The 22,442-nt window shown below is 39.1% G+C and overlaps 2 protein-coding genes across 3 annotated transcripts in view; both read left to right on the top strand.

Moving 5' to 3' along the window:
• The window catches only part of cplane1 (ciliogenesis and planar polarity effector 1), a 55,461-nt gene extending 44,552 nt beyond the window's left edge, over positions 1-10,909 (top strand). For both annotated transcript variants that reach the window (XM_063013598.1, XM_063013599.1), the window contains 17 exons: positions 885-1,019; positions 1,239-1,310; positions 2,052-2,137; positions 2,560-2,722; positions 2,824-3,044; positions 3,411-3,501; positions 4,768-4,956; positions 6,400-6,435; positions 6,547-6,589; positions 7,355-7,483; positions 7,697-7,862; positions 8,193-8,248; positions 9,075-9,212; positions 9,374-9,528; positions 9,785-9,880; positions 9,962-10,116; positions 10,273-10,909. In XM_063013598.1, the coding sequence (XP_062869668.1) occupies positions 885-1,019; positions 1,239-1,310; positions 2,052-2,137; positions 2,560-2,722; positions 2,824-3,044; positions 3,411-3,501; positions 4,768-4,956; positions 6,400-6,435; positions 6,547-6,589; positions 7,355-7,483; positions 7,697-7,862; positions 8,193-8,248; positions 9,075-9,212; positions 9,374-9,528; positions 9,785-9,880; positions 9,962-10,116; positions 10,273-10,386 (2,045 nt within the window). In that variant the 3' untranslated portion in view covers positions 10,387-10,909. The remainder of the gene's footprint in view (positions 1-884; positions 1,020-1,238; positions 1,311-2,051; positions 2,138-2,559; positions 2,723-2,823; positions 3,045-3,410; positions 3,502-4,767; positions 4,957-6,399; positions 6,436-6,546; positions 6,590-7,354; positions 7,484-7,696; positions 7,863-8,192; positions 8,249-9,074; positions 9,213-9,373; positions 9,529-9,784; positions 9,881-9,961; positions 10,117-10,272) is intronic.
• Positions 10,910-13,973: 3,064 nt separating this feature from the next.
• The window catches only part of LOC134332493 (WD repeat-containing protein 70), an 86,284-nt gene continuing 77,815 nt past the window's right edge, over positions 13,974-22,442 (top strand). The window contains exons 1-5 of the mRNA XM_063014157.1: positions 13,974-14,282; positions 16,203-16,256; positions 16,366-16,449; positions 17,669-17,780; positions 18,037-18,274. Coding sequence (XP_062870227.1) covers positions 14,258-14,282; positions 16,203-16,256; positions 16,366-16,449; positions 17,669-17,780; positions 18,037-18,274 — 513 coding nt within the window. The 5' untranslated portion in view covers positions 13,974-14,257. The remainder of the gene's footprint in view (positions 14,283-16,202; positions 16,257-16,365; positions 16,450-17,668; positions 17,781-18,036; positions 18,275-22,442) is intronic.

Genomic DNA, 22,442 nt, shown 5'->3' with positions numbered 1-22,442 from the left:
TATATGAGTGGATCAGACACAACAGCGCTGCTGGAGTTTTTAAATATCGTGTCCACTCACTGTCCACTCTATTAGACAGTCCTACCTAGTTGCTCCACCTTGTAGATGTAAAGTCAGAGACGATCGCTCATCTATTGCTGCTGTTTGAGTTGGTCATCTTCTACACCTTCACAATGGTCACAGGACGCTGCCCACAAGATGCTGTTGGCTGGATATTTTTGGTTGGTGGACTATTCTCAGTCCAGCAGTGACAGTTAGGTGTTTAAAAACTCCATCAATGTTGCTGTGTCTTATCCAGTCATATCAGCACAACACACACTAACACACCACCACCATGTCAGTGTCACTGCAGTGCTGAGAATGATCCACCACCCAAATAATACCTGCTGTGTAGTGGTCCTAGGAGAGTCCTGACCATTGAAGAACAGGGTGAAAGCAGGCCAAAAAAGTATGTAGAAAAACAGATGGACTACAGTCAGTAATTGTAGAACTACAAAGGGCTCCTATATAGTAAGTGGAGCTGATAAAATGGACATGAGGTGGTTTTAATGTTATGGCTGATCAGTGTAAGTAGCACTGGCCAAACACTGGTCTGCCTGAATTGTGTTCTAGTTCACACAGACACAGGTATATGACCAAAACCACATCAGTAACTTAAATACAATCATGTATCATGTTACAGCGACAAGTGTATATCGGCCTATATCAGCCTTGCAGCACCAGTGTAAAACTAAATAATGAAAACAATAAACACGTCTTTGCACTTTGACAGTTGTATACATTTAATTTTTGGTCTGAGCATTTTTCAAACTTACAATGTTGTGTGTGTATATGCAACGTTCTGTAAGCAATCTATTCATTTGTCCCTTCACTTGTCGCTCCAGGTTCCTTTGACTCAATGCTGACTGGTGAGAGGTTGCTGGCTAAGGCCTATGCTACATCAGCAGAGCTTCATGCTTTTGCAGCCACGCAGAAACGACCTCCTGAAGTCCAGGATGCTTGCATTAACACTGATCCTCGTAGGTGTTGTTTTTAAATATTACTAAAATTAATAGTAACAGATGTTTAACTTTTAGTGATGTGGCTTTTTCTGTAGATCCAATCAGCTTGAAGTCATAGTGCAACAAAACGTTATTCTGGGTTCTGTGTTTTTCATTTAATAAGCATATCAACTCTTTTCTAATAAAGATAATAATATTAAGAAAGCTTTGCTGATTTCTTTTGTCTCTCTTTTTCAGCCTCACCTCGCAGCACCACTGACAAAGCTGTTTTAGCCCAGCTTCCTGTGTCTTCTGACTCCCCATCTACTAGTGAGTTTACTGTATGCATATTTTTTTATCCATGGGATCGTGTCAAATGAGCATATAAAGGACTTAAGAAAGTTTATTCAGTAACAGAACATAACAGTTACAAGAGTGATTCAAATCCCAAGGCTGGCTTGACATACATGTCTCTTACAATGCGTGTAACTTTTAGTGACGATTGTACATTAGCTTTATAGGGCAAAACTCCATTTCTGATCTCAAGCATGTCATATTTGATTAACTGCATCTGAGGTGAAGGAAAAATTCACCATGCTCGAAGCTCAGCAGTGCTGTCAGCTGTCCTGCACCTACACAGACATCTTTGGCCTTGTCTGGGGGATCTATGGTGTATGGATGAAGCCCTGTCATGATAAATCTGACGCCAGTTTAGGGTGAATTCTTGCTGTGCACCCAGTGTCTCAGGGGGAACCGGATCCATTGTGACCCTGACCAGTGATCTGCCCAAAAGTTCAATAGAGTACTACTATAGAGAATTACTTTCATTTAAAATGAACAAAATAATGTTTCAAAGACTGCCAGTAGGAAGAGAAGAGTGCCAACAGAACCTCAAAGAATTCATCACAAAAATTAAAACCACCTGTAGGTGGGAGCAAAAAAGCCAAATAAGATTCTAAGCTAGCTGTCAGTGTTTTGGTTTGAATTCAGTGTTGCTGAAAAAAAAATTCACAACATGAAAATACTTGTATTTAACTGCATTACTGTTACTGTAATATGTCACTTCTTTAGGTGGTGGTGATGTTAACTTAACCCCTCTTCCTCCTCCTGATATGTTCCTGAACCTTCACTCAGTGCACCCAGCACCAAATGCTCAGGTGGTAAACAAAGGCTTTTTTGTTTCTGTTGCATACTACAGGCTGTATATAGTGTGTCGTAGAGTAGACTTAGTGGAAAAGATGTATAAAGGTGACAAGTTGCAATAAGAGTCTGCTAATGCAGCCCCAAACAGGTAGCAGGTATCAATCATTATTTGTGATGTACCACACAATGCCTTTATTGTGCCTTTATTGTGATGTACTACACAATGCCTTTATTGTGCCTTTATTGTGATGTACTACACAATGCCTTTATTGTGCCTTTATTGTGATGTACTACACAATGCCTTTATTGTGATGTACTACACAATGCCTTTATTGTGATGTACTACACAATGCCTTTATTGTGATGTACTACACAATGCCTTTATTGTGATGTACTACACAATGCCTTTATTGAAATTTTACTATCTTTTTCTAAGAATGCCAATGGCCAGAAGTTCGTCAATGCTAATCATCATGAAGGGAACACATCCTGCCCTTCACCAACATCTGCTGAGCTTCACCTTCTAGCAGTGTCTGTTATTAACCCTGCTCCAAACAATGCAGCAGTCCAGACAGAAGAACAATGGAATGAGCTTACTGGTATATATATATATATATATATATACTGTATATATACAGTATATTGTTATTATGTGTGTATCGTCTTTCAGATCATTCACTAAGCTTAGCTCCTTTTGAAGTTGTGCCTTTAGAATCAGAGCAGAATGGAGATCCAGTCACTGTAAAGTTACTGACAGATGTCGGTACTCCAGAAGAGGCAGTGTCACCACCATGTTTGGTATACAAGGCTCCGTTTACCCTCAGTCAGGCCTCGGCGGATCTGGTTGACATGGATACCAGACTAGCAGCGTTGGAGAGGATTGCTGACCACATGGACAAAGAGTTTTTCAACATGAGACTGGTAGGTAACGTTTTATTTTCGTCTTTTGTACTGATGTGTGACAAATTCAGGTTGTCCGAGTATGAACTCCACTTGGTGTTTTGAATGATGGTAGTGCATTTGTAGTGGTCCAAATACCTTTAACCTAACTTACTGTAAATGTTTCATCTGGCCACCCAAAGCTGAGCTCAGCTTGTTCCTCCGGGCACTTTTATACATGCCAGCGAGCATTTCTTTATTGTATCATGCAGCACATCTTTTTTTAATGCTCCTACAGTTATACTGTTTTTTTCACTCATTTATGAGGTTCTACTATTTGATTTTTCACATCTGTATGTCTTTGGGTTAGATTTGTCTAAGAGCTTAAAAATTTATGTTTCCATTCAGCTGGTGAATACCATAGATGATCCAAGTCCTGCGGTCATATCCAGTGAGGAGGATGAGCCTCATCCCAGCACCCTCAAAGTACTAAAGAAAGGTAGGATGAACTTTTGTCTCCACTGCTGTGCCTATAGATACGCCTCTTAGTTCAATCAGCTGTTCTTGATGGCCTTCAACAAGCTCTTGTTGGATCCTTGACTCTTTTATTTGACTGAATTTTTGACCAAATTTCTTGATTTTCTGACATTGACTTGATATTTTAGTACATGTATTCTTAACAGGGTTAAGGTCAGGACTTCAAGCAAGGTCATTCCAAAAATCTATTTTGGATCATTGTCCTGTTGGTAAACCCAGCTGCTTTTAAAAGTGAAAATTAGAAAGTATAATCTTATGCTGTTGGGTTTAAATGCTTCAATTTTTACCCCTCAGACATAAACTAAATGGATAAAAGTATTTACATGTGAATTTACCTGTTTCAACCTCAACAGTTGCTAACAGGTGTAATAAATAAGTTATATAAAGAGAATTATATGCTTCCAACTTTGCAGCAACCTTTTAGGGAAGGCCCTTTCCTGTTCTAGCCTGACTGTACCCATGTGCACAAAGCACTGTCTATAAAGACATGAAAAAGCTTGGTTTAAAGCCTCAGCCACACTGAACAGCTTTGGGATGAACTGGAACATCAACTGAGGCTTTCTTGACCTAAATTAGTGCCCTGCCATACAAATGCTCTTTTGACTGAATAGGCACAAATTCCCACTGACATACTTCAAAGTAGTGTGAGAAGCCTTCTCAGTTGAGTGACTGCTGTCATAGCAAAAAAGATCACATAGAGGTAAGCTCATGGCTTACTTGACGGCAGACTGGTTTGTCTGACGGCTGTAGAACAGTTTCCTTTAAGCATAAGGTAGTAAGATAGTTTGGGTTATCTATCCAGCCTTGACAAAGAGACCACTGCTCCATGTACTTCATATTTACAGAAAGATGATTGACAGTTTGCTAAACTTGCTTAGAAACAGCGAACATTCATGCCCAGCTTCCTAACATCTGTTCATAGCTTCCCAGACTTCCCATTGTTGCTTCTGGCTCTGTCTAATGGGTGGAGAACTTTTTCTAGACGCAGAGAAGTCACTACCTGTAGTATATAATAAATACTGATGAATTGCGAGTCACAAACTTTCTTCACAACCAGATGTATTTTAAAAGCAGATTTGTCATGCTTCCAGACACCAATCATCTCCCAAATTCCCCAACCCCATCTCTTAGAAGTGTAAACCTTGGATCTTAATTGTATTTAAAATAACAGTGCAGGATAAAAAATGATGATGGTTCTGTTTGTAATATACACGTTTACTTTAAACAGCAAAGGACTACAGGCGTACAGCACATTCTGTTGCGGAGATGGAGAACATAAAAGAAGAGGCAGAAGAGCACAGTGACAGGTTTTGCTCAACACCAAATGTTGTTCCTCCTGGTCAAGGGCGGCGCTCCTTTCTTTACTCAGCTGTGGCATCTACACCAGGTTCAGCTCACCAAATCAAGACCTCTCCAGGTATTACTGTCATTAGATTGTTATCAGATCTGAATGGCAGGATGTGTAGGACCAGCAAAGATTATTTTTCTTCTTGTCCTTTGGCATGTTTATCATCTCTCTGCTGGGGTTTTCACAGAGCATGCTGTTCTAAATTGCCCCAGCGTCTGAATGAATAAGTTTGTAATGAATAAGTGTGTAATGTTAGGAGTGGGGAACATTTCTGTTTTTGCTTACACATTTAGTCTTTAGCTTACAACAGAGGGCAATTTAGAGCAGCCAATCAACCTATTAGAATATTTTTTTTATATTTCTTTATGCATTTTCTCCCATTTTTCTCCCGGTTTAGTGTAGTCAATGTGTCTTCCGCTACTGGGGATCCCTGATTGCATTCAAGGAGGGTCCTTGAATGCAGGACCTTGAACGCAGTCCTAGCAGACCCCTTCTTTTCGCCCATGCATTCTGCACAGGCGCCTCTATCTGCTAATCATGGTCTTTTGCACAGCGTTTGAAGACCGCGCCCACATAGTCTGGTCATCCCGCCCTAGCAGACATGGTGGCCAATTATTGTCTGCTGCAGGCACTGCCAATTATGCCCGCTAGATGACGCCCAGCCGACTGGTGGCGCTGGTGTATCCCACTGTGAATATCCTACTGCGCTACCTGGCCGCCTGTACTAGAATACTTTTGATAAATGGGAGAAAACTGGAGCACCCGGTGGTAATCTGTTTGATCACAAGAGGAACATCCTCACAGAGAAAGATCAAAATACCTATGGCCCATTCTGCCACTATTTGTGCCACTATGAAGGTTTTAAAAACAAGTGCCAGATTAAAGGAAAACCTAATAAATAAGTGGAAATAAATGTAACATTACCGAGGCTGTAGTATTTTGCTTGGGGCACATGTCTTGGCAATGTAGGTAACATTATTTGTTTGCTCGGGTGGCACAGTGGTAAATCATGCTAGCCCACTACCTCTGAGATCTAGGGTTTGAGTCTCAGCGGTTCTCTCGCACAACAGAGTGCCTATGTCTGAAGAAGGGGAGGTGGCCTTGCTATTGGGAGATGCACTCTTGGTGCCGATTCCAAGCCCAAATTAAATCAGGGTTGCATCAGGATGGGTGTCCAGCTTATAACTGTGCACATTTGAAAATAATACCTAAAAAATACAAACTGCTAAATTGAAATTAAAAGGCACCTCATAACGTTTTAATGGCAAACATAAGAGACTGCAATGTCTTAAAGAAACATTAATAATTAATTTTATTACTTTTCTCCCACTATTAAATAACTTAAAAACAAAGTGACATTTTTGAATAGCATTTTTATATATCAGATTTTATATATAAACTTTATATCAGACAGAAACTTCATTTTTGAAGTCTTTCATGCACTGTGTAAGTGTGCCAAGTTTCCAGTAACTCGGTATAACTAGGTATAACTGATCCTCACTCTTTTTTCAGTGAAACCAGAGGAGCCTCTGTGGGATTTAAGCCAAGGTAAATGCACTGACACACCTGTGTTACCCTAGATGTGCTGATTCATTTGCAAGTGCATTCTCATTTTGTGCTGTGCTAAATTCTAATGTTTATTCGGTTATTATTTTGCAGAATTGGATGGATCATTGATGGAACTGATGGAGAATTCTGGACTGTGAGTAGCACTAAATTAGTGAAACCTTTTTATTGCTGTAAACCTTGACAGCTCAGTATCACTGGCAGAAGGGCTTTGTGTATTTGTGTTAGGACTCAGGTCCACCAGTTGTGTCTGTTTGGATGCTGGACTGCTTGTTAGCTCTGTCTTGGATTTGAACTCGAGAACACCATCCGAGCACCCCCATTTCTCATTTCTGTTATTTTAATTATGACTTTTTTACTAATATCTTTTAATTTATTTAATGGACACATTAATTAGATCAGAGGAATGCAATATTAAGATTGCCGAATAACACTTGCAGTTGAAAGTGAAATGAATATGAATTAGTGAATGATGTTAATCCATTGTTGCGTTTGTTTAACAGTGCTGTCTTTCTGTTTATCTGAATTGTTTAGTCTTTTTTCAACCTCTCTACGACACACATGATATTAATAAACACAAAAAGATTATTTGTAGTATCCAATTTGGTGGTGGAACAAACATGACACTTTATTTACTTAACCACTCTGGCTGTGTTTCAAATTTATACCGCCCTAGTAAAAAATGTCAAAGTAGGACACTACCAGTGGTAATCAGAGTTCCTGCTTGTTTACACTCTGCTTCCAGAATTGTTTAACTCCAACAATTACACCACAGATTTAACATGGTTCAGTGCTTTGTGTTTTGTTCTATTCATGCTCTATTCAAGCCCGTCCACTTGTGTAATACTTGTTTGGTTTGTTTCAAATGTTCCCTGAGCTCTTGTATGATGATTATTATCAGGCAAGCTGAAAGCACTTTGGCTCTGACTGGGTTGAGCGATGTCGCTGACATCTTGGGAGATTTAGTGAAGGAAGGGGCGCTCTCACCCTCAGCGCTCCGTCTCACTTCCTCACTGGTCCGGTCCAGCAGGTAAAAAACTGTTTTCTATTAAATTGAATTGCATTGGTGACATTACAGATTTGGCTGTAAGAAGAAATAATATTAACATAATATTAAGTCTTTAAAATAAAATAAGGGTTTGGGGAAAAAACTATTAACAACGAGTAATAAATTATACATTAGAAAACATTATATTGATTAGAAATATCCTATTAGAATGTTTTTTTTCTTGCTGGTGTGCAGTAGTAAACCAGAGGAACAGCACAGCAGAGCCAGGATTGAGGAAGAGAGGAAGGACTTGAGGACCTGGATGAGGAGGAAGCAGCGGGAAAGACTTGTGGAATATCATAAACAGAGGGAGGAGAAAAGAGAAAATGAACGTGTCCCCTTCACCTCCACCGCCTCACTGGTTTGGCTTTGTTCTTCCTTTCTTTCTTTCAACTGTTTAAAAATGTTGTCCTCTCAAAACTAGTTTACACATAAGCTGGCTGTATGTTATTACCCAGCATCTACCAGAGGGTAAGTGCTAGCATGTGCTGCCTCTGAGACGCATGATACCAGCCACCATCTCTTTGTAGACTACTACTAATGTGATCACAGGGCAGAGAATGTGTCTGGCGGAAATAACACACACACATACAACACATTTAAGAGTTTCAAGTGTGCTTGTTTTTTACTAATAGAATTTAATCTGTCGAACAAACATTCTAATACCATATTTGTTGTTTTTATTAACCAGAAGCCGACGTCTAGAGACCTACAACTCTACAATAAGAATAAAGAACAGAGAGACAAGTAGGTCTTTGTGTTAATACACATTTTGTATTACAATCCCACCCCTATTAGAACAGAATAAATTATCATAGTTCTTCACCATTTGGTGTCTAAGTATGTTTCTTTAGTTTTGTACTGAAGTGATAATCTCAGCAGTGCTATTAGCTGGCTGGACGTTTACACAGACATGATTGGCTATGTCTGAGGGTGGCCGAAACCTTCCGATTAATTGGCACTCTGTTCTGGCTGTTCCTGCCTTGCAATCAGTATTTCATGGCGGAACTGGACACGCTGCGACTAGTGTGTCCAAAATATACACACAGCAATTGAAATTATTAATGCGGTGGTCATTTATCTTTGGCATATGGCCTCAAGTTAGTCATTTTGGGTATATTCTGTGCCTATATAAATAGGGCTGGTTATTTATATTGTGCAGGGCCATATACTATATTGGATAGTTAGATGTTACATTTTATTAAATATTTTATATATTGCTTGCAGATCACCGAAATGCTGACTTGTACTAAATGATACCAGATTGCACTAAGCAAAGGTTTACTTCCATAACAAACTATTAATTACTACTATTATTACTACTACTATTAAACTATTATTATTGCACTATTCTAGTGTAAAACTTATAAAGACAACATTTACTCCAGACAGTGACTTGGCTTGATTCAATGTGATTGGCTACAAAGTGGAAATTAGTCTTTTTTTTCAACCAATCTTTAAATATCGTAATATTTATTTGATAGCTGTCATTGTGTTACGTCATTTGCCTTTAACTTTAGCACTGGTCTGTTGTTTTTTCATGCATGTGAGCAGTATTTCTTCTTATTTTTAGGGACATTCTGCAGAAACATCACTCACAAAGGGTCAATGAGGCCTGCAGCCTGATGACAGACATCCTAAATACTTCAGTCATCCTCCCTACTGCATCTATCCACACCACCATGGCCCAACATCGAGACTCCAGGCCTGGGTTAGCACATACTCTAGACACCTAGGGCTTATTTTGATATTGAAAAACATACTCCTTTAGTCATATGTCCATAAATGTATGTTCCTGCTGGGAAGCTCTACAAAAACACAAATTTTTTTTTTCATAAACTTCAATTTAAATGACACTTTAATGTGTGACAGGAATCGGGTACAGTCAGCAGGGAAGAATAGAACACCTAAGAGCAGGGGGCGTGCACGCTCTGTCTCATCTCTCAACCGGACTGTGGTGCTTCAGAGGAGGGGAGCATCAGCACCACCTGGCACCCTCAACAACAGGCTGGGACTTCATAGACCTGGTACCTTTCCTTCTACAGCTTTTAAGGGAATTGAGTCTACAAAAATTGGGGTTGGTGGTGTCAAAACATGGACAAGTATTTTCATCTTATTCATAAGGGTAATGAATAGATTTAAGGGTGGATGGATGAATGAATACAAAGATGAATTGATTGTGTGGGTGTGTACTTTGATGAATATTTAATGCTTGATAGATACAATATTGCCACATCTCTTAGAAACAGTAAACCATATTGTTGCTGCCTTCTACTTCATTAGTGAGTGCACTTCCTGGAGACCGACTGTCCCAAGTCACAAGGCGAGGCATGCTGACAGACCTCAGAGTCAGAACGAGGGTGAAGACACCAGCTCAACGTAAGTTTTCATTCAAGCACTACTGCTACACTTATAAATGTAGTAGGATTGCTCTCATTCTGCTCTCTTTTTCTTGTGAAGGACTTAAACCTGGGCTGAATAAATCACCAAAGACTGTAAAACAACAAGAAGCGTTGTGGTCGGAAAACAGAGAGGAGAGGGATGTAGTGAGTCCATGGGACGTTCCGCTTGAGATTCGGAGAATTCTCGGACTTGAGAACGAGACTGTGAGACAGGTATAAGGCAATAATATCAGGATGCATGCAAACTGGAAAGTCGGCCAGCGTGTGACCCTTATTTAAAATTTTTCATATTTTTTTCTGGTGCTGTTCTGGTGATGTTATGAACCATGCTTGCTTTGAGTGTTTAGGTGTAACTGCTCTTATGTGCAGAGTTTGATGGAGAATCACGATGATGATGTTCTGTCTGAAAGCACCGGCAGCATTCTGAGTAAACTCGACTGGGCGGCCATTGAGAGGATAGTGGCAGAAGAGGGGGATCTCTGAATTGATGGAGAAAAATGCTAAAATACATAAAGAGATAATGTTTACTGAATTTACAGCTGCTCCATGCAGTCATCAGTGCTCTGTTTGTTTAGAGTGTACTTAATTTGTATGCGTTCTTACATTTTGAGTGCTTATTTAAAGGGTTAGTATATTGTAGCATGCCGTTTGATTAGAATATCAGGTACAATCACTTCAAATGCTGGATATCTGATTAAAACAAACCTCAAAAATATGCTTTTAAAAGAGCATTAGGGTCATTTTGCAGTCTTTTAAGTTTTAGTCTCATAATAATACAATATTTATTTGATGAACTTTGTCTGCATCACAAAAGGTTTGTACTGTTTTCTAACTTTAGCTTTTGATGTTTTTATATACAAATGGTACAGAAATAAAAATACATATGAAAATTGCAATAAGATAGGAAGTAAATGTGTTGTATATGTGTAAATGATTTGGTGTTTTTCAGAATGTTAACTAATGTTAATTTTTATTGCAATTTATTTCACATTTACAAATAAATTCATCTACTGCATTTAATTCTGAAAAAGAAAAAAATGCCTCGTCATTATTACTCTAGATTAACGTAACTTCAATATATGAAGCATCCCATAGACCTAGTAGTTCCTTCACACCAAACCCATTAAATCACGTCATTATGAACCACTTTTTTTGCACTGAAGAACTATCCTGCTGAAACAAGACTGGAGCAGACATGGTACCCACTGACAGTGGTCCTATGACTGACAAGCCACTAACCCCTCAACAGGTTGTTGTGTGGCTAAGACTTTAGAGGACATCAGGGCAATAGAGCCTGGTTTGAACCAACAAAAGAGCTACTGTGACTCAAATTGCAAATAATTTGAATGCTGGTGATGAGGTAAATGTGTCAGAAAACAATGCATCAAACCCTTCTGTGTATGGGGCTGCGTAGTAAGCGGCTAAACTGCCCATGTTGACTTCTGTTCCCTATTGAAAGCACCTACAATGGACACACAGGCATCGTAACTGGACATTTAAGCAATGTAAGGTCGACTGGACCGCCAGAAACCTGTTTTGTAGAAGGATCTACCTTGCAGTGTGCAGGAGTAAAAAGACCTGCTGGTAATGTCCTGGTACCATATTTTACAGGACATCTTCAAATGTGTTGTGGAGCCCATGTCTCAATGCGTCAGAGCGGTTTTTACAGCATATAACACATCAGAGATGGTTAATTACGTCTATTTTTTGGTGGGTTTTACTATGATTTTGTAGTGTTGCACTTCACCAGCAAATGTATTAGGCCTGTTTTGTCGTAGGACTGTCACAAATAAACCTGGTTATGTGATTATACATTCATAAGTTGCTTGCAATATTAAGACCTTGTGACATTTCATTTTTTGCTAGGTGCTGGAAAAATGTATGATTTTTACACTTTTATTAAAAATAATAATGGATTTTACATAAGGCTTTAGGTTAATGTAAACTTTAAATGTTACTAAATCTAGTTTTAAAAAAAGCAGAATTATTTTCATTATTTAATGAGAAGACATGTCTGATGATGTACATTTGCTTCTAAATGTGTGCACTAGAGCTGTAACTAATGTTCCTTTGTTATAAGAGGAAATGTTCTTTTTAGTGCAATCTAGTATAATTTCTTACAGGTCAGCAGGTAACATTGCAATGGATTGGTGCCCAGTCCAGGATATTCCTGACTTGTGCCCAGTGGACCTGTCACCTGATTAGGATAAAGAGGTTAACAAAAATAAAAAAATAAACCTTTTCATATGGGTACAGAAGTCACTGGCCAGAGTCAATTATAATTACTAAAATAAAATATAATATTTAATACTGTTCCAGCCTGACTGTGCCAGTGTGCACAAAGTAAGTTTTAAAGTTTAAAGGTTTAGGGTTTAAATAAAGATTTGAACTTGGTTTAAAGAAGCTCCAGTGGCCTGCTCAGAGCCCTGACCTCAGCCCCACTGAACAGCTTTACAGCTTTAGAATAATGGAGGTCTTCTTGACCAACATTAATGTCCAGCTATATAAATCCTTGTCCTTGAATGACCACAAATTCCCACAGACATGCTTTACAGTCTAGTGAGAAGCCAGTGGCTGTTTTTGTAGCCCACAGCTAAGATCACACAGAAGTCACTCTATTTCAATACCGTGTTGTTTTTGTAATGTGATAACCAACAAGCTCATGGTCATGTGTCCAAATACTTAAAATAGTGTACATGTACCTTAGAAATGTATGTAAACTTTTGCCTTCAGCTGTAGGAAGATAAATCAGTAGAGAAAGATTGGTTTGTTATCAAATATGTGAAATGTAATTTTGTAGAATGTTTTTTTTTCTTTTTTCTATTGTACACATCTATTTTATTGGTGCATGTAATGTTGGGGGGCGGGGGTCAAGTTGTATTTAAAACTAAGTACAAGATCCATGTTACGGTTGAATCCAAATAAATATACTATTCATATTTAGTGAACTACTCAGATTATCTAATCTATTATTTCTTACCTTCTGTAGTGCGTTATGTAGGGAGCCAACAGTGATTTAAAATACAGCCAATAGACTTTTATTTTGACCCTCAGCACCAGAGCGGTAGAGAGAACAGAGTGGCGACACTCCCATAGGGAACCGTTGGAAAGGGGGCGGGACATATTTTCTGTGCAGCTTCCGGGTTGTGGAGCTCTGTATAGTTCCAAACATCCCATAGAGCCCCATTCATTTCCACTACTTATCAAGCATTTTTAGCTGTTTGTTGCTTTGTTTTAAAAAAAATAATGAATTAGATGTCATTAATATACGTAATACTGTTATTATTTAGCATTTGCTCAGCACTAAATGTTACATGTTTATCTTAATTAATAGGTATAACTGAATTTAGCTTAGTCAGCTAAGCTAAATTATTGACACGAGTCTTTTCACCTAAAATTGATTAATTAAAAGTTGATTAATCAAGAGTCTTGTTACAGAAATGATAATAAAACATCAGAGCCATAATAAATCATTATACTTTTACTTTCATTCTTAAGTACATTTGAAGGTAAATTTAGTTTAGTACTTTAGTGGAGGTAAAGAGTATTTTTACTTTTACTACTACTTTTACTGGAGTAATATGTTACCTTGGATATCTCTACTTCAACTCAACTACATGGTTTGTGTACCTTGTCCACCACTTACATTAGACAAAATGAACTAGTGCATATTAATTATGAATTAATTCATGTATTACATGTAGGAATAAATTATTACTTACTCATGAAATAAGACATGAATTAATGCTATTTCATGTACCTGCACTATAATGTTAAAGGTATTGGTACGGTAGTGTGTTTATGAATCTGTTCATTCAGTGCAGGTAAACCTTATGAATCCAGCCACATGGCTTAGTGTTTAACCAAAATGATTATTATTATGAATCCTCAGGAAAGTGAAGGGAGATTAGTTTATGTAAAAAACAAAACATAAAAAACTGTCTAATCTCTGTACTGTATATTGTCTCTACTACTTAATGATATCGCATTATGTAATGTATGCTTATATAATGTACTGTGTGTTAACAAGAACGACCTATTAAGTCATTATAAACATCAATCTTCCACTTCATATACCAAATTGATATTAAAGCAGATGCAGTAAATGTAAACGCAGTTGAAAATACCCAGAAATTGTACAAATGTTTATTATTTACTGTTTAATATTTCACTCACTGCTGCCTGTCCCATATGAGAACATGACAGCGCCGGGTTTGTTTGGAACTATTGGAGGGTTACATGAACCACGTGACCGCGTAGCGGCGAGATCAAGGAGTGTCGCAACTCTCTCTATCTACGGCTCTGCTCAGCACTAATGTGACTGCGGGATTTTCACTGTTGCTATTTGAGAAAAATGGCGGCGCAGAGAAATGATGATGGTATGTTGTTATTTATATGTTTGTTTATTTATGTAGTGAAGAGTTTGTATATGAGCTGCTGTTTTGCTTATATAAGTTGCACAATAACGACATTATTTGGATAAAAAAAAATGTACATAGTTTGTTACCAAGCTCGCTGTTAGCTCATTTTGTCAACAAGACAGCTAACATAATTAAATAGCTAACTTTGACTATGTTATTCTCCGGAAATTGGCAGTTTATTTCTCTTTATCTATTTTGAATTAAAATAACATTTGTGTAAATTTTAAGTATATTTCTGCACCGTGTAAATTAACTTCGTAGTGTTCTTATGATTGGGAGTCGATCGAAAGAATCGATTCTTTGGTTACATGTGTATGGAATTGGCTCGATTCAAAAGCTAGATTCGAATCGATTCCCCATAGTGGTTCAGTGGTTCAGGTTGACAGAGAGAAACATGTCTGAAACATTTATATTTTAATAGCCTCCTATTTATTTATTTATTTTTAACAACAAGTTGAAGGTTTATACACACTTGTCATTGTCACTGGACGCGTTTACATGAACACTAATATAGGTTTCAGGCTCATGAGAAATCTAAATGTGATACCTGAATTCCTTTCCAGTAGTTGGCTTAATGAACCCATGTAAATGGATATTCAGATTAGTATCTGTTTATTGCACTCAAATAAGTAAGGAAACAGGTCTTAAACCAAGCTGCAAAGATGTATAAAGTTCTTAGTTCATTTAATGTTTTATTATATTGATGCAGTATACAGTCATTATTCTGTTATTGAGGACAATCAGTGCTAATTAACAATGATTAACAGTGTTAATCAGTGCTAAATACAACCTGTTATATGTGCAAAAAAGTAGTTACATTTCACCATTAAAAGTTTTATTCAACAGTAACTACAACCCCAAATCGGAACAAGTTAGGACAGTATGGAAAAGGCAACAAAGAAAACTTTTCTCGCTGGTCAACTGCATTTTATTTAATACACATCTATTCCTGCTTTTCAGACCTGCAACACAATCCAAAAAAAGTTGGGACAATACAGCGTTTACTACTTTGCAATGTTGTCATTCCTTCTTAAAACACTTAAAAGACATTTTGAAAGTGTGGATGCCAAGTGATGAAGTGTTTTTAAGGTGTTATTTTGTCATATTTGTCCTGCAAACACGTTTTAAGGTGTGCATTATGGGGTTGTTATTGTTGTGATTATTGTTTATAAACCCTTCACACATTCTCTCTGGCAGACCAGTCCAGTACCTATACACTCTTCTTCCACAGCCATGCAATTGTAATGTGATCTTATTCGTCCGACCACAGTGCACGTCCCAGAGCCCAGAGAACTCAACGTCTCTTCTGGACATGATTAACATAAGGCTTTTTTTTGCACAGTAAAGTTTTAAGTAGCATTTGTGCATGTAACCCTGTATTGTAGTGCTTGACAAAGATTTGCCAAAGTAATCCCTCACCCATGTGGTTATATCAGCTATTGTTTTTAAACATTTCAGTAATTTTCTTATGCATTTGTTGACAAACTGGAGATTCTCTGCACATCTTTGCTCCTCAGAGACTCAGCCTTTTGTGCGTATTGTTTTTGTACCAAATTATATAATCTCATTACTGGCTCTAAATCGTCCCTGTCCCTGTTTTTGAATGTGCTGCAGGCCTGAAGTGTAGCAGTGGATGTATATTAACAAATGAAGTTGACCAGACAAAATATAAAATATGTTGGGTTCATACTGTCTGAATAAACAATTTGAAATTTAGATTTTAGATTTAGGGTGATTTAGATTTTGGATATTTTGGAAGGCCTAGTTTCCCCTACTGGGTAAAATACCCCAGTTTGGACCTAACACAGTATATAAAATAATGCGTTTTTGGGACTCTGTTCAGACAGAGTTTGTAATTTATCCTGTTTTTATTAATAGAAAATAAAGGCGATGAAGAGGATATCTCTGCAATCATGGGATTCTCCGGTTTTGGTAAGTATTGTAGTTCTAACTAATTTTAAAATGTTATTTTTCCCCTAGAAAAAAGATACAAGGAGTGATTGTATTATTATTATTATTAATAATATATTTGTTATTATAGGTAAAAAGGCTCGGACATTTGACTTGGAGGCTATATTTGAGCAGACTCGGAGAACGGCCATTGAAAGGAGTCAGCTGGTTTTAGGTTGGTCTTATCATGTTTCTCATGAGGGTGGAGAACATATTAAATGCCTTAGACAATAAATGCTTGGCCAGTCAATTGTTGTAGCATTAGATAATATCTCTGTATGGTAGAATAAAGTAAATAACAATGCTGTCAACAGATTTAAATTAAGCCGAATCCGGAATAAAGAATTTGGCAGCTACAGTCATGAATTTGAACACTACATACATTAGAGATTTAGTTTTGCTTGAGTTATTGATAAAACCTTTCCAGCATTTAATAGGAGAGGCTTTACAGCAGAGCCTGGCCAAGTGTCCACACATACACAAATGGTCATGCAAGCAGCTGCAGATTCACAGCTGGAAATGACTAGGTTGAGAGATATAGGGGGGAAATCCAGAATAAATCGGAGTGACTGTAAAGTCTTTAGATGTACAGCAGTTCTGCTCTTTTTCATCACAATTTATTCCCGTTTGCAAAGACTTTCCCCAGATGTAATCTCACATTAAACCATCAATTTTATAGCATGTTTACTATCTATCCTGATGTTTAATAGACAACCAAGGCGACACGGTGGCTCGGTGGGTAGCATTGTTGCGTCACAGTAAGAAGGTCCCGTGGGTGTTTTCCGAGGTGGATCAGTCCAGGTCCTGTCTGTGTGGAGTTTACATGTTCTCCCCATGTCTGCAGGGGTTTCCTCTCACAGTCTAAAGAGGTAAACTGGAGACACAAAATTGTCCATGACCAAAGTGTGTAAAACATGATGTTAAAATCCTAATAAATAAGCACTTTTACATTTTTTATCCAAAGCGACTTAAATTATACAGTCTAAGTAGTTAAGGGCCTTGCTCAAAGGCCCAACAGTGGCAACCTGGCAGTGGTGGGTTTGAACCAGCAACCTTCTTCTTACTACCCCAGTACTCTAACCACTAGGCTACACAACCAAGAACCTCCTACTATTCTGGTTAAAATATTTATTTTGCCTGGCTCTATGAAAGCATATCACACCTTTTTTAGTACATCTAGCCCCTAGAGCGTACGCTTACATCTTAATGCTTTTTTTGTTGGAAGCCTGCTCTGAACTAGCCAACACGCCCCATCAAATCTAATCTTCATCTTGATCACACATGGTCAGTACAGCTTTTTAAAGCATATGTATGTGATTATCCTTAAAGAAGTTGGTTTGAGAAGGGTTCAAGTCTGGCCTGCTATTAACGACAGCTATGATGTGTCTCACCAGAGGATCGTCAGCAGCAAGAGACTCAGAGGGGTTTAAGCACCGTTCCCGGTGTTAGTTCCTCCAAAACATCTGGCTCTAGCCAAAGAGAAAGATCATCCGCATCCTCCTCCAGGTGACCTCTCATGCTTAACATTTTTTTTGGATGTCTAAGCCAATTCTTGGGGTTCCTGTTTTGCTACTGACTCTGGCTCATAACTTAATGTAATTTTATAGGAATAGTTTAATGAAGTTTACACAGCCTACCGATTACCTTAAATATAATCATTAAACAAAGAAAACAAAGACATGTTTGGTGTGTGAAGCATGTTTGGTGTGTGAAGCAGAGCTATGAAGACAAGGTTGCTAACAAGTCTGCTTTGTATGTACAGACAGCAGGAGAGTGACAGTGACAGTGATGACAGCAGTGACTCAGAACCCATTGGCCCTCCTGTTCCTTCCTCACTCACTGCCCGGGCTTCTGCTGCTGATGATGACGATGAGCTGATAGGACCTCCGCTTCCACCAGGTTTCAGTGGCAGCAAAGCTGACCATGATGAGGATGAGGATGATGATGATGATGATGATGATGATGATGATGATGGGGATGACACTATGGAGGAAGATGATGTAAGTATTGCTTTCCATTTTTTTATTTGCCACTTTTACAGATTTTTAATAATGAATTTGAAACAGTCCAGTGTACTCGATTGATTGATAGACCAGCACAGGACAAACTAGCTCTCCTAAATAATGTAGTATTTGGATACATGGTACATAGAAGTGACCTAAAAGGGTGTTTAGGTGGTGCAGAGGTGAAAACATGCTAGCACACCAGGACAAAGTAGCTCTCCTAAACTAGCTCACGTTGGTTCGAAACTCAGCTCTGCCATCCGGCAGGCTAGGCACCTACACGAACGACAGGTAGCCTAGTGGGTAGGGTTTTGGGCTATCAATCGAAAGGTTGAGAGTTTGAATCTTAGCTCTACCACATTGCCACTGTTGGGCCCTTGAGCAAGGCCCTTAACCCTCTCTGCTCTAGGGGCGCCGTCCAATGGCTGACCCTATGCTCTGACCCCAGCTTCCAAATGACCTGGGATATGCGAAGAAAGAATTTTGTTGTACTGTACATCTGTATATGTACAAATGACAAATAAAGGCATTCTTCTATTCTAATTGCCTGTTGTTCAAGGGGCTGCCGGACGGGACCTCATAACTGATGCAATTACGACCTCTGCTGGCTGGTTAATGGCACCTGAACAGAGTCGAGGAACAATGCTTTAATCAGGGTGTGACTCTCAGTACACAAAGCTGATCTGCATATGAACTCGCCTCGTGCAGGAGAAAAGATGCAGTCGGCTACTGCACACGTGTCGGAGGGGGCGTGTGTTAGTCTCGGCTCTCCTCAACCAGTGTGAAGGTCAACATCAGTTGACAGGAAGCATAATGCAATCAGGCAATTAGATACGACTAGATTGGGAGGATAATTGGGGAAAATGCAAAAAAAGAAGTGACCTAAAACAACCCAGCTAACCCATCTCTTTGACTTTAGATTGTTCTAGAGACCTTTTCCGATTAAGCACGTCCTGATAGAATGTCCCAAATACACATAGGAAAGACAACAAGTACATATGACAACACAAGAACAGTTTTAACCTACCTCATGGCCATGAAAATACAAAATAAAATATGAAATGGACCAAATATATAGACACGATTCAATAAGCAGACTCAAACGTAATACTGATCATGCCATAAAATGACACAAATATGTGTTAACCAAGCCAACAAACAAAGAGGGTTCTAGAGCTGACATGATTACCTGTTCCTAAAAATGCAACAACTTGTTATACCACAGTGATGTGACTGGTCCTGCTTTTGTGTGGGTTAATTTCTGCAACAACTATATTAATCCTCTAGGGGGCAACACCGTGTCATCATTTGTTAATGATTCCACTTTGAGCTTTTTTTTTAAAGGTAATAAGTATTGTCTGGATGATTAATAAAGGCAGCAGTGATGATTACAATTGCAGCATTGACAATAGAATATATACCATTATTAGTGATACACAATGCTCTGAACAGAAAAGCAGTGCTCTAGATAAAAATAGAGGTCTAAGTGCATTGCTGTGTTCAGCCATTAATACTTTAGTTTATATTACCCCCCTCTTACTCTCATTCTCTCTTACACTCATCTGTTCTGCATCAAGCCCGTCTGAATGTCTCCATTGGATTAACACCATGGCTGACAGTGTGCAGACACCTGTGTTTCCCACGATCGCACTTTGTCCACATGATACCTGGAGGCTGGAGTTAGACCCACCACCATGGACTTATTTCCGGGCTGAAATTAGACCAGGTGCAGTTAGTGAAAAATAAATGCATGCATGATACCCTTCTGATAATTACATTTTCATCAAGAATATTATTTAATTTACCATTTTATTAGGAACACTAATAACTAGTAGTGCTGATGAAATACCGGAGGTGCTGTTGGGTGCAGATAAACATCCATGAAGTGCACTAAGTCCACTAAACTTTGTCCAGTTAAACCAGTTTCGGATGGCTTATGCTTTGTGGTATGGCACACTGCCATAGTGAAAACGGGCTTTATAAGATTGTGGCCAAAATAGGAAGGTAATGGTCAGCAACATTTTAGATGCAGTCAATGGCACTTAAGCAATACTTAATTGGTATTAGGGGCAGGGATTTGAAAATTGAGAGTACATCTGATGGACTTTTCAACAATGGCTTTGTGAATAATAAGGAATGATTATTTGTAAATAATTTTAAATAATACCTTTCTTATTGATGTAGTTTTGTAATCATACACTTTATGCTAGCTCAGTGGTTAAGGTACTGGACTAGTAATCATAAGGTTTCAGGTTGAAGCCCCACCATTGCCAAGTTGCCACTGTTGGTCCCCTAAGCAGGACCCTCAACCCTCAATTTCTGGGTGGCATGGGGGCTCAGTGGGTAGCACTGTTGCCTTACAGCAAGAAGGTCCTGGGTTTGATCCCCAGATGGGGCGGTTCGGGTCCTTTCTGTGTGGAGTTTGCATGTTCTCTCCATGTCTGCGTGGGTTTCCTCTGGGAGCTCCAGTTTCCTCCCACCATCCAAAAACATGCAATTGGAGACACAAAATGGTGTAAGTCTTCGCCAGGTTTGCACACACTGTAGCTGGTATTTTGGCCCATTCCTCCATGCAGATCTCCTCTAGAGCAGGGATGTTTCGGGGCTGTCGCTGGGCAACACAAACTTTCAACTCCCTCCACAAATTTTCTATGGGGTTGAGGTCTGGAGACTGGCTAGGCCACTCCAGGAACTTGAAATGCTTTTTACGGAGCCACTCCTTCGTTGCCCGAGCGGTGTGTTTGGGATCATTGTCATGCTGGAAGACCCAGCCACGTTCCATCTTCAATGCTCTCACTGATGGAAGGAGGTTTTGGCTTAAAATCTCACGATACATGGCCCCGTTCATTCTTCCCTCAACACGGATCAGTCGTCCTGTCCCCTTTGCAGAAAAACAGCCCCAAAGCTTCACAGTAGGTATGGTGTTCTTGAGTTTTTACCAAAAAGTTCCATTTTGGTTTCATCTGACCACATGATATTCTCCCAATCCTCTTCTGGATCATCCATATGCTCTCTGGCAAACTTCAGACGGGCCTGGACATGTACTGGCTTAAGCAGGGGGACACGCCTGGCACTGCAGGATTTGAGTCCCTCTCGGCGTAGTGTGTTACTGATGGTAGCCTTTGTTACTTTGGTCCCAGCTCTCTGCAGGTCATTCATCAGGTCCCTCCGTGTAGTTCTGGGATTTTTGCTCACCGTTCTCATGATCATTTTGACCCCACGGGATGAGATCTTGCGTGGGGCCCCAGATCGAGGGAGATTATCAATGGTCTTGTATGTCTTCCATTTTCTTACAGTTGCTCCCACAGTTGATTTATTCACACCAACCTGCTTGCCTATTGTAGATTCACTCTTCCCAGCCTGGTGCAGGTCTACAATTTTCCTCCTGGTGTCCTTCGACAGCTCTTTGGTCTTGGCCATGGTTGAGTTTGGAGTCTGACTGTTTGAGGCTGTGGACAGGTGTCTTTTATACAGATAACAAGGTCAAACAGGTGCCATTAATACAGGTAACGAGTGGAGGACAGAAGAGCTTCTTAAAGAAGTTACAGGTCTGTGAGAGCCAGAAATCTTGCTTGTTTGTGGGTGACCAAATACTTATTTTCCACCATAATTTACAAATAAATTCTTTAAAAATCCTACAATGTGATTTCCTGGATTTTTTTTCCTCCTTTTGTCTCTCATAGTTGAAGTGTACCTATGATGAAAATTACAGACCTCTCTCATCTTTCTAAGTAGGAGAACTTGCACAATCAGTGGCTGACTAAATACTTTTTGGCCCCACTGTATATTAATTTGGAGGCAGTGCCACAAATTTTGTCATGACATTCAAGAACGTTTGACTGAGAATGTTTTAGCATATGTAGCACCAGTATCTGCTACAAGAGTGCATTTACCCAAAATTGCAAACTATATTTAAAAAAAAAAAAAAAAAAAAAAAAAAAAAAAAAAAAAAAAAAAAAAAAAAAATTTATAAGGCCGCTCAGGTAGCGCAGCAGTAAAATACGCTAGCACACAAGAGCTGGGATCTTGAATACATCGTTTCGAATCTCAGCCCTGAAATCTGGATGGTCACATGAACAACGATTGGCTGTTGTTCACAGGGTGGGATGAGCCGGACTGTCAACAATTACGACCTCTGCTGGCAGATTGATGATGCCTGCGCAAG

This window comes from Trichomycterus rosablanca, chromosome 18 (assembly GCF_030014385.1).
Source record: "Trichomycterus rosablanca isolate fTriRos1 chromosome 18, fTriRos1.hap1, whole genome shotgun sequence".
Taxonomy (NCBI): domain Eukaryota; kingdom Metazoa; phylum Chordata; class Actinopteri; order Siluriformes; family Trichomycteridae; genus Trichomycterus; species Trichomycterus rosablanca.
This window is presented reverse-complemented; position numbering and strand designations above follow the sequence as displayed.